Genomic DNA, 12,168 nt, shown 5'->3' with positions numbered 1-12,168 from the left:
CCGCCTCAGGCGATTTTCAATAAACAAACCTCCTCCCAAACGGTAAGAAGGTAAAGCTTGAGAAGGTGGATCTCATATTAACAAAAACATATTAATTACGTTACTAAGGATAAAATTGGATGTAAATCTGAAATATTTCAATTTTCAAATGGGGAGTTATGACCCTATTATCCCCCCCCACCTAAAAGAAAACATCTCTTTAAAGAAATTGAAATTTGGCAAATCTAATATATAAACGGCTATATAGTAATAGTCTGTATTTTTGAGATGAGGTGTTTTCATTGATTGAGATTGTCGGACTGACTTCCTCATCTTGGTTATTATCGTCACAACGTTTCGGCCGTTTTGCCCTCCGGCCTTCATCAGGTGTTTGTAACCGTTTGTTAGGAGTCTCGAAGTCAACCCTTTATTTTCATTACGAGGGTACCGTGTTCGGATTGCAGCTAGGCTCTGAGACATAGCTGCTGATTCTCTGTTTTGAATGTTACTTTTTACTGCCTTCGTTTAGGATTGAACTCAGCACCTTTGGGTAACTGTAAACTTTGATACAACATCTAGGACCACTCGGCCATATGTCACTGGGACATAACGGCTATATGTCTGTCTGTCTGTCAGTCTGTCTCCATATTTTCAAGCTCTATCTCCTCCAAAACTAAAAATCGCAAAGCGGCGTTAGGTGCCGTAAATGATTGGATTTTTTTATAGGCTGTTCTTTCATGGGTCTTTAGCCAGTTAAAATTGTTTTTAAGGGGTCAAAAATTAGTCAAAATTGAAAAGAATGCTTAAACATTTTGTATATTCATCTTAGTTTATTTTTAATTTTTCATTTTTAATCAGTTCATATGCATGTCACGTTGGTACAGTGGTAACATCACCAGCTTTGAATGCTACAGTTTCGGTTTCGATTCTAGCTGATGGCACCTAAATAGTTTTTCTTTTTTACTTTTGAAATCACGGCTCTATAATGATATATACGAAATCTGGACGAATTAAAATATCATATTTAAGCATATTTTACGCCAGGACAAAATCTCCATCCCTTCACTAATATTTAATAATTAATGTCTAATACTTATTTTAAAAATTACACAAAAATGGGAGATATCTAGATTTTCATGAAGGACTGCAACTCATTTTTATCCCATTTTTATCCCATATATGTATATATATATATATATATGTATGTACATATATGTATATATATGTATATATATACATATGTATATATATATATGTATATATATATATATGTAAATCTATATATGTATATATATATATGTATATATATGTATATATATATGTATATATGCATATATATATATGTAATATACATATATATATGTAATATATATATATACATATATATGTATCTATATATGTTTATATATATTTATATATATATATATTTATATATATATGTATATATATGTATTTATATATATGTATTTATATATATATTTATATATATATATGTATATATATGCATATATATACGTATATATATATATATGCATATATACGTATATATATGTATATATATGTGTATATATATGTGTATATTATGTGTATATATATGTATATATATGTATATACATGTGTATATATATGTATATACATGTGTATATATATGTATATATATGTGTATATATATGTATATATATGTGTATATATATGTGTATATATATGTGTATATATATATGTATATATATGTATATATATGTATGTATATATATGTATATATATGTATGTATATATATATGTGTATATATATATGTATGTATATATATGTATATATATGTATGTATATATATGTATATATATATGTATATATATATGTATATGTATATGTATATATATATGTATATATATATATATATATATATATATGTATACATATATGTATGTGTCAGGTCATGTCATATGCTACTGGTACCATGTAACCCAGTACTACCTGCCTCATGGTCTGGTCACCGGCGACTAAACTGGTTCCCCCACCAGACTTGTTTGGTGAGGAGGGCGGCTAGTCTCCCTGAAGGATTAAAAACAAGACCTTCCAAAGGGCGAATGAACTCTTTTTCTGGGTCAACGGCCAACTAGCACCGTGTGTGTGTGTATATGTGTATTGGGGTGGAGAGGGCTCCCGTAAGCTGTGGTGAAGGCCACCTTTCAAGGAGAAGCAAATCTCTGATTTAAAAAACCATAAAGCGGAAGACCATTACCTGCATTAAGCTGGTCTGCAGTTTAATTTGTTGCTGGCTATCTTGCTCTTGCTTGTTGCTGGATCTCAACATTTTGAACCGAGAGAGAGACTTAGCTGTCGTACAAAGCTAAGACTCCGTAACATCATATTTGTATAGATACTCCCTCAGGCATTTGGGCTCATGGATTTAAATGTCTGAGGGAGTGGCACTCGTCTGACAAGACGTTGCAATCATCATATGTATAAAATAGATACATTGAGCTTTACTCGAAATTAACGGTGATTCAGTTTTTATGATAAGTCTCAAACCGTTAAAATGGTATACATTGAAATTTACAATATTTCTAAAATAATCATTTATTATATAAATATATATATATATATATATATATATATATATATATATATATATATATATATATATATATATATATATATATAAATGAACACTTAAAATTAAGATGTTTAAACTTCGACGTTATTTCAAGCGGTTAATGGTAGCCGAATTGATTAGGTCTCCGCTAATCGAGCCAGAGATGTCTCGTGATACGGGGTTCGAATCGTTCGACTGGTAGTAATCGTGACACCCTGCAATAACTTCCACAAAATAAAAGTTAAACTCACCAAACTTTATGTGTGTGTAGACTGACCCTTCCGGGATTTTTTTGAAATAAACAAAACAAATTTTGGCCGAAAAACACTTCTTAAAACTTACATGAATTTATGAATTTTTAAAAATAGGACCCTTGTTTTGGCCCACCCTGCCAAAAAGTGACAACAAAGAAATAAACCTCTGACTTACTTGATAAGGTATATTTGCCATCCGCAGGTACGTTTCCAATTTAATTGCAAATGGAGATAGGTTAGGTACTTCTGGAGTCCGAGGTGCTTGGAATAAAATAACCACATCTTTCGGATACTCCTTTTTCCTAAAGAGAAAAATATTTTATTCATTTAGTATGTAGTGTGATGATGTCTCCTTCATTTGGGGATCCATGTAATATTTTCGGGTATCCCTGCCAGCAACATAGGTATTTAGAGCGATAAGAAATGGAGAGGGTCAGTCATACCTATATTGCCATACGACTGAATGCACTTTACTCACCTAATTGGAAATTATAGTGTATATATTATTTTATATTTACAATTGTGTATCAATATATCCACCATCATATTCGTAAACCTTATATTATTCGATTTTTTATTTTGTTAAAATAAAAATGGAAAACCAAAATGCACGTAGTTGCTAAAAATTCCATGCTAAGATATGCTTATTTGTTTAATAACAGTGGTAATGTATGTATGTATGTATGTATGTATGTATGTATGTATGTATGTCTGCCTAAAACTTTTCTCAGAGGTACCGTTGGAAAGAGCATTCTCTCGCATGAATTATATGTAAAAATTATCCAAAACAATTAATTCTAAGTGGGTGAACTGGCTGGTTTTGTGCAAGCAGGAACGTAAAATTTTAAATCACGTGGATCAACTGTTGATTCTAAAAGTCAAGTAAATGGACAACGTGCATGCTAGAGGCTTATTTTTAACATTCCAAAAATCATATAAATAGATCAAGTATGTTGAGTTTATATTTTGGTCTGTAATGTCCTTATGGCAGTAATTGCAAAAACTCTTTTTAAGGGGGGGGAATTAACATCACAGAAATACTGACACAGATACTACACTTTAACGTTCATGTTGAAATAATCGTTGTTTAATCCCTAATCGTGTTAATGTTTATATGTATCAATTTCGAAAACCTGCTGAAACAGTTTACGATTTAAACATTACTAGATTTCATGTATATTTTTAACAGTGGTGTGGGAGATATGAATTCAGTCCCGGAAATAGTTGAAACAGTTTACGATTTAAACATTACATTATTCCAGGTATATTTTTAATAGTGAGGTAGAGGATATGAAATCGGAAATGGCTAAAACCATTTACGATTTAAACATTACTTTATTACATGCATATTTTAAACAGTAGGGTAGTGGATATGAATTAAGTCCCGGAAATTGCTGAAACCTTTAAAGATTTAAACATTACATTATTTCATGTATATTTTTAACAGTGGGGTGGGGGGATATTAAGTCAGTCCCGGAAATGGCTGAAACATTTTACGTTTTAAATATTACTTTATTGCATGTATATTTTTAACAGTGGGGTGGGGGATATGAAGTCAGTCTCAGAAATGGTTGAAACAGATTACGATTTCAACATTGCTTCATACGTCGTTTAATACCTAAAAAAAATGAAGATCTAATGCCCCCCTCTAAATTCCACAATGTACACTTTTTTGTTTCTTTTTTCGCGTTAATTTCGTCGATTACAAACTTAATTTTCTAATTATAGGACGTGACCCAGCGGTGTTTAACCTTTAAAAAATTGAGATCTACTTTTTTTCAGCCTAATACATTTAAACAACCTTTATAAATATTATGAGAAGAAATTTTGAAAAAAAAAAAATAACATGTTAGAGTGGGTGATCACTTTTCTATAGAAATTTAACGTAAAATGAGCACCCACTTTTTGTCCACCAAGCGTTCAACGAGACATGTCACCTCTAGCATTTTTTCAAGTTTGACGATTGAGGGAGATGGCAAAATCTGACAAATACAATTTGTTTTTTTTTTCTGGTGGGGGGGGGGCGGAATTACATTGGAAACATAAAATAACGATAAATTTAATTATTTTTTGTGAAACCATTCTCTACTTTCACCTAACAATTTATTAAACAAAACAAAGCCGAAAATATGACAAATTCAATTTTATTTTTTTTTGGGGGGGGGTATTGCATTAGAAACATAAAACGACAAATAAAAAGCAAATCGAAAAGCCACCCCCCTCCCTAAAAAAGTAAATCTAAAATTTCCTTTATTTACAAAAAAAAAGTCAGTAAAAGAAGTGTCCTTACAAAAAATAAAGGTAAATGTGTAGTTTAGCGGCGTAAATTATTTGACAGACAAAAAAAAATATAAAAACTATTTATTTTTATATAAAACATTATTAGACTTAAAGGCTGAAATAAAACAAAAAAAAATTCATTTTTATGTTTTTTATCATTTTTTATTAGACTTAATGTGCACGCCTTACACGTTTAAAATTTGGCCTTTTTATATTTGGCAGTTTGGCTTTTTAAAAGCCAAATTTGGTCTTTTTACGCTCTTTCATTAAAAAAAAACATGGCGGCCAAAAACATAGTTCATGAAAGAGCTTAAAAAGGCCAATCTGCCAAACCTTAGAAAGGCCAAATTTTAAAAGCAATATAGCGGCCTCGAATAATAAATATAAATTATAAAAAAATAATAAAAATGAATTTTTTTATGGTTTTATTTCAACCTTTGGGTCTAACAATGTGTTTTATATAGAAATAGTTTTTATATTTGCAAATAATTTATGCCGCTAAACTACACATTTACCAAAATAAAAAATAAATGCACACAGTAATATTTATAAACGTTATTTTTTTAGGTACACAAAATCGTGAGTTTTCTTAGGACAGTGATCCCTTCTGCCGAAATATCTGGAGAGGGTATCAGATACTTCTTTTGGGGGGGGGCGATTACATTTACATGTTTTTATCCGTTCTTTTATTTTTAAAATTGTTGTGGGGTTTCCACATTACCCATGATGAAAATGATTAGTATAGCAGATGTGTTTCAAACGGAACTTCATGTCAACCCTGGCAACGCCGGGTACCCATGCTAGTATATATATATACAGACATATATATATATATATATATATATATATATATATATATATATATATATATATATATAATTATTTTTTTTGGAAAAAGAAATCCAGCAAAGTGCTCAATCAAAAGAAAAATCCGAAAATAAGAGCGTATATATATATATATATTTATATATATATATATATATATATATATATATATATATATATATATATATATATGTATGTATGTATGTATGTATGTATGTTGTGGAGACACCCACTAATTAAAATAGGCGGGTGAGTGAGATATATAAAGATATCAATCACCAATACCGGGAGAGTTCGGCAACCGACCGCCAAATAGGCAAGACGCCTATATTGCCTCCAGTAAGACATTCAACACACCACCTGCCGGAATATCTCCAACTGAAGTATATCTGAAGACATGTAAGTATGTATATAACTTTTCTTCCTAATATATTATTGTTATACCTTTACTTTCCGTGTTCTTGTTAATTATTTGTGCAGACACAACAATATATATACATACATATACATTTTTTTACAGAAAGTTTATAGATGAGACAAGTCATTGGTACCGTCGGTTTCAAACCCGGTAATTAGGACCGTTTTAGATACCCATAGCAAGCTCTTGTCAGCCAATACTCATCTCCAGGCGCAGATGAGTATTGGCTGATGAGAGCTTGATATGGGTATCTAAAACGGTCCTAATTATTGGGTTTGGAACCGACGGTACCAATGACTTGTTTTATCTAAAAACTTTCTGTAATATATATATAGTCTATTTTAAATAAACATCCGACGCCACTTTTATAGTGCTTATTTATAAACAAACAGCGAGTCTCTCTCTCTCTCTCTCTCTCTCTCTCTCTCTCTCTCTATATATATATATATATATATATATATATATATATATATATATATATATGTATGTATATATATATATATATATATATATATATTAAGGGAGACTCGACGTTGCCCGGGATTGTAATGATGATCAACGAATTTTTCATACTTCCATATTTTTTATTGTCCTCAAAATCGGGGAAATCGCCCAACTTTTGAATCAAATCGATTGATTGACTGGTCTGTAGAGATCATCAGAAAGTACGAAAAAGTATTTCGCCGACAACGCACGTGAATGTCTTTGCTTCTTTTCCTTCTGCGTGCGAAACTCTTCCTTTTCTATCTTTTTTTCGTCGGAACCTCTCACGATTAGCTAACCATTGTTAGTATTACATAGGTGCTAGTCTGTTTCATTATAATACCTTCTACAGGGCTAAATTCTTCCCTAGAATTTTGATTTCAACATTTTGTTTTCTTTTGATTTTGGACAGAAATATTCACTCCTTTTTTCCTTCCCCCTCCCCCTAGAGTTTAAAATGGTGTATTTTTAGTTTCTGGAGAATTCGTATTTCTTGGAGTTGACGTTAGCGCCATCGGTATTTCCTTGTCTATGTGACTTTTTAATCTGGAAAATGCCGCATAACACTTCCATTGGTAATTCCATATTGTTTTCCACTGTTTCCCTGTAACGGAGTCTCAGTTAATTTATATGGCTATTACGGAAAAATGTCTTTGCGTTTATTGTAACGTTACGTAACGTTATACTTTACTTTAGTAATTCATAAAAACAAACTGAAAAAAAAGTAAATAAAATAGAATAAAAATCCGCATTTATTACTCGTCTCGAAATCACTTAAAAATCTCTAACTGTCACATGTCTATCTAGCTTGGTTCGTGTTTGTCCTTCCTTCGAGTGCATGCCGGCCACAGCCGGCCCATTCTCGTTCTCAACTTTACATGCCCATTTTCTTTGACCTCCGACCATGTTTGTGCATTTTTTCTCCTTTTTCCTTTTTCTTCTCGCGCACACTTCCTAATTTGCATGCTCGGCTCCTACTGCTCATGCTAACTTCTTTGTAAGCCAGTCACCCTTCGCTGCTGCTGATATTTTCCCACACGCTTATATGTACTTTGTTACATTATTATATAAAACCATTTTTCCAATTCATTTTGAGACTATACCGTCCTCCCCAAAACAATTTCCTGCCTGATAACTGAAAAGAACTTTATCGCCGTCCTTATGTTTTATACTCTGTATTATCTTCATTATTTTTGATCTCCCGACAAACGGAAGGTGGACCTGTAAATTCACCCTTGTCCATTCGTCCGTTCGTTTGCCTGCACTTTTCTCAATAACTACGCCTTGGAATTTTATGAACTTTTGCACAAACATTAAACATGATATGAGTAAAAAATTAACAGAACGGATTTTCCGGGAAAACTCCGGTCGCTTCCTTTCGGATTAAAATTGACACTTTTGTGCTTATTAAAAAAAATTGATGCCTTGGATTTTTTATAAAACTTTCTGAAAAGTTGTAACTAACTGATTTATATATAATTGTGTTTTTCTATACTTTGCAATAAATCTTGAGTGTGCCCCAGGGCTCTTTTAGGGTTAATAAAAAACACTATATTTTTGGGATTATTTTACCATATTTGTCCAAAATTTTCTGCGATGTCTATTTAGCAGTTTCGCATGATGCAGAACTCAAATTTACATATGTTAAGGCCTAAAACTGCACCGTTTGTTCATTTTCACCAGGATTTCACGTCCCCTGGAGACTTTTGGGGCTAAATGTGGCGGAGGGTGCAAATGCTGAACTTAGTCATTTTTTTAATTCCTCGTTCACTGTGCATTCACGGGGGACCACGCATGCTTCACTTGTTCCAATTCATTTTGAAACTATACCGTCCCCTCCAAAACAATTTTCTGCTTGATAGTTCATGAAAAAACTTTATCGCCGGCCTTATATGTTTTACATGTTGTACTATCTTTAGTCACTTTTTTATTACTTGGTAATATCCAGAAGAGACTTTGCCAGTCTGTCTCTGCTTTATCGTTATTTTCATGGAAAGTGCTCAGCTGAGCTCCAATCTATGGCCCCTCTCGCTAAACTTTCACGATAAACAGTCATCTAGCCAAAACCACTATCAATAATTTCCCACACTCTTTATCTGTGCCTAAACTTAAATGTAGATTCCATGAACAAAGCTTATTTCTTAGAACTGCACGTCTGTTGAACTCTCTTCCGATTACCTGCTTTCCAACTGACTACAATCTGATTGTCCTCAACGTAAATTTTATAAATTGGATTACTTAGGGGACGGTTCATCAAGATGAACCGTCCCCTAAGTAATCCAATTTATAAAATTCCCACTACTTACGTTTACTACGCTATAATCACATTGACTAATGTATACCCATTAACCCTTATCCTCAAGTGGCCTCCTGGCCTTGATAAATGGTGATTCCTGTGTAAAAAAAAAAAAAAAAAAATCTCATCGGATACTGAACGCATCTTTCTTGCGAACGTAAATTCGGCGGTGTGATCAATTTGCGTTAGTATTTTTATCTGGTCTTTTCCTATAAATCGTTAGGAGTTTTTGAATACTTTTACTGGCGGGGCTTTTGCTGCTAATTTACAGTCTTTACTTTGTTTTACTAGATTTTCAATTTCAGAGCCATAAGATTTTTTCTAAGTAACAATGTTCTTTCCAAAACTATAAAACTTTCCAAAATAAAAACTATCTTAAGAGAGACAAACTAAAAACGTGTAATATTAACATAAATTGGTTATCATAATGAGCAATCAAGTTTTTTTTTTAATCATTCCAATTTTTTCAGGTCTCTGTCATTTTCTATCATTTCTAATTATGAAAACGCGGCCTTTCTTTTTGGTTTCATTGTTTATGTAATCTCATTATTATATGCATTGCTCCTCTTAACCGTGTAGAGTTTCCACTATATTGATAGGTTTGATTTATTAAAGATATCTTTAATCAACTTCATTTAATATATATATATATATATATATATATATATATATATATATATATATATATGTATATATATATATATATGTATATATATATATATATATAAATTTAAAGGAGATTAGAATAATAGTATAAAGAGCAGAGTGTATTTTAATGTAATAGTAAAATTACTAGTTTAATTAAAATACAGGAAAGAAAAAGTGCTCGTTGTAATTTAGATATATAATAAGCTCGATAGGTAAATATCCTAGAGCTAATTTAATATTTAGTAATGTGATTGATAATTTAAAAATCAAATTATAATTAAATTAAAAATCCGTTTCATAAGAAGGAACAACAACAAAATCAATTATTTGTACGATCGTTTCGGAAAACAGTGTTTTTATTGTGGTAAACATCAAGTTACCGACAATAATTATTACATATAGTTTTTTAACAAACAAGGTTTCCTCATCAGCAAATATTGTGAAGGGTTTTTATTAAATGTAAAAGACACCATAAATAAACCTAGCATTAAAAGTAAGGTAGATGTATCTTTTAATTTTTCGCCTTTTGAAATCAGGAACTATGGTTAAAGTACTCATATAGATGCTTGCTATAGCTTTTCAGCTTATGAAATATATATATATATATATATATATATATATATATATATATATATATATATATATATATATATATAAGCAGATTTAGTCCTCCTTCAGTTTAGTCCTCTTTCAGAGCTATAATATTTTACCAGAGTTACAATGCTCTTTTCAAAATTATAATAATATCTGAAGAGAGACAAACTCAAAACCCGTGTAATAAACATAAAAAATGAACAATAATTACAAAATAAATAAATAACTGTTCGTAACTTAATTCCTATACATATATATATATATATATATATATATATATATATATATATATATATTAGCGGAACCCCGGAGTACGGTAGCCCTAGAATACAGTTTTTTCAGGTTACCATGTGGAATACGATGTTTTTTTTTGTTTATATATATATATATATATATATATATATATATATATATATATATATATTAATTTTATTTATACAAACATTAATGGCTACATATGTGCATACATGTTTCTGTAATCACCCACGTTGGGGGATTACGTCTTCAGGCCAAGAACCACCTTCAAAAGTGACATTTCCACCAAAATACATTTTTCTATTTCGTTTATCAAGTTAAAAATACAACCTGGGTGGGAGTCAAAAAACAAAAACGGTAAAAGGATGAGTGAGATCTTTGAAGATGATAAACATCTTTTTTCTTTTCCCCTTCCCCCATCTAACCTAACTTTTGGCTTTTTATGGCATAGGGTACTTGAGAGTTTAGTTTTCTTGTCTTAGAGTCTGTAAGTTAATAAGCCTTAGCTATGGTCAACCAAGTACTGACCGGTGCCTTTTTAATCTACCTCCACCCACCATCCAGGTGGTTCTTGGCCTGAAGACGTAATCCCCCAACGTGGGTGATTACAGAAACATGTATGCACATATGTAGCCATTAATGTTTGTATAAATAAAATTAATATACCTGCTCTGTTCACTCATTGAGCACTATTTTGGTAGACACATGTTGTTTCATTGGATGTACTTCTAGGAAACTAAACTCTACTGGCTATATATATATATATATATATATATATATATATATATATAGAGAGAGAGAGAGAGAGAGAGAGAGAGAGAGAAAGAGAAAGCGAGATGACAAAACAGTTATATTCCAAATTCCAAAATATTACTAATCTTATCATTTACTTCTTTTCACATGTCAAAACGCCCACTCTTGACATTATCTGTTTCGTGGCGCAAAAACACAAAGTTGGATAAAACGCGGAATATTCAGTGTAGCTTAATCGCCATATATATTTTATAAATTACTAACTAGCTCTACCTACGTATTGAGCACTTTTGAAGTAAATACTTAAAGTTTACACATAAATCTGTACTTTCGTATATTAAATTTATGTGAATAAATGAAGTAGTTATATATATATAAATATACCTATAACTAAATATAGGTATATTTATATATATATATATATATATATATATATATATATATATAAAAAAGGAAGGAAAAGATCTACCTTAAACCACTAACCTAGTTCTAAAACAGATCCTTTGTTCGATAAAATGCATGCCCATTGGCTGATAGGAAGGGGCGCGGTGGATACTAGAAAGCTGATTGGCTAACTAGAAATCCTCAACATATATAAAAACAAGAAGCAACCACAGAATTCGTGCATAAGCCTGACGAATCCTATAGTGGATGAAACGCAGAATATTCAGTGTAGCTTAATCGCCATATATATTTTATAAATTACTATATATATATATATATTTATATATATCGAATTTCGCCGCGGTTTGCTTGATCTGTGTTAGTTAATAGACTTTCTCGTGTGTG

At 31.2% G+C, this 12,168-nt stretch overlaps 1 protein-coding gene across 2 annotated transcripts in view; it reads right to left on the bottom strand.

The window, feature by feature from the left end:
* The window catches only part of LOC145259837 (failed axon connections homolog), a 54,516-nt gene that overhangs the window by 27,572 nt on the left and 14,776 nt on the right, over window positions 1-12,168 (bottom strand). For both annotated transcript variants that reach the window (XM_080117666.1, XM_080117665.1), the window contains exon 2: window positions 3,003-3,129. In XM_080117666.1, the coding sequence (XP_079973792.1) occupies window positions 3,003-3,129 (127 nt within the window). The remainder of the gene's footprint in view (window positions 1-3,002; window positions 3,130-12,168) is intronic.

This window comes from Euprymna scolopes, chromosome 35, assembly GCF_053919585.1.
Source record: "Euprymna scolopes isolate OS-2025 chromosome 35, ASM5391958v1, whole genome shotgun sequence".
NCBI lineage: Eukaryota > Metazoa > Mollusca > Cephalopoda > Sepiida > Sepiolidae > Euprymna > Euprymna scolopes.
This window is presented reverse-complemented; position numbering and strand designations above follow the sequence as displayed.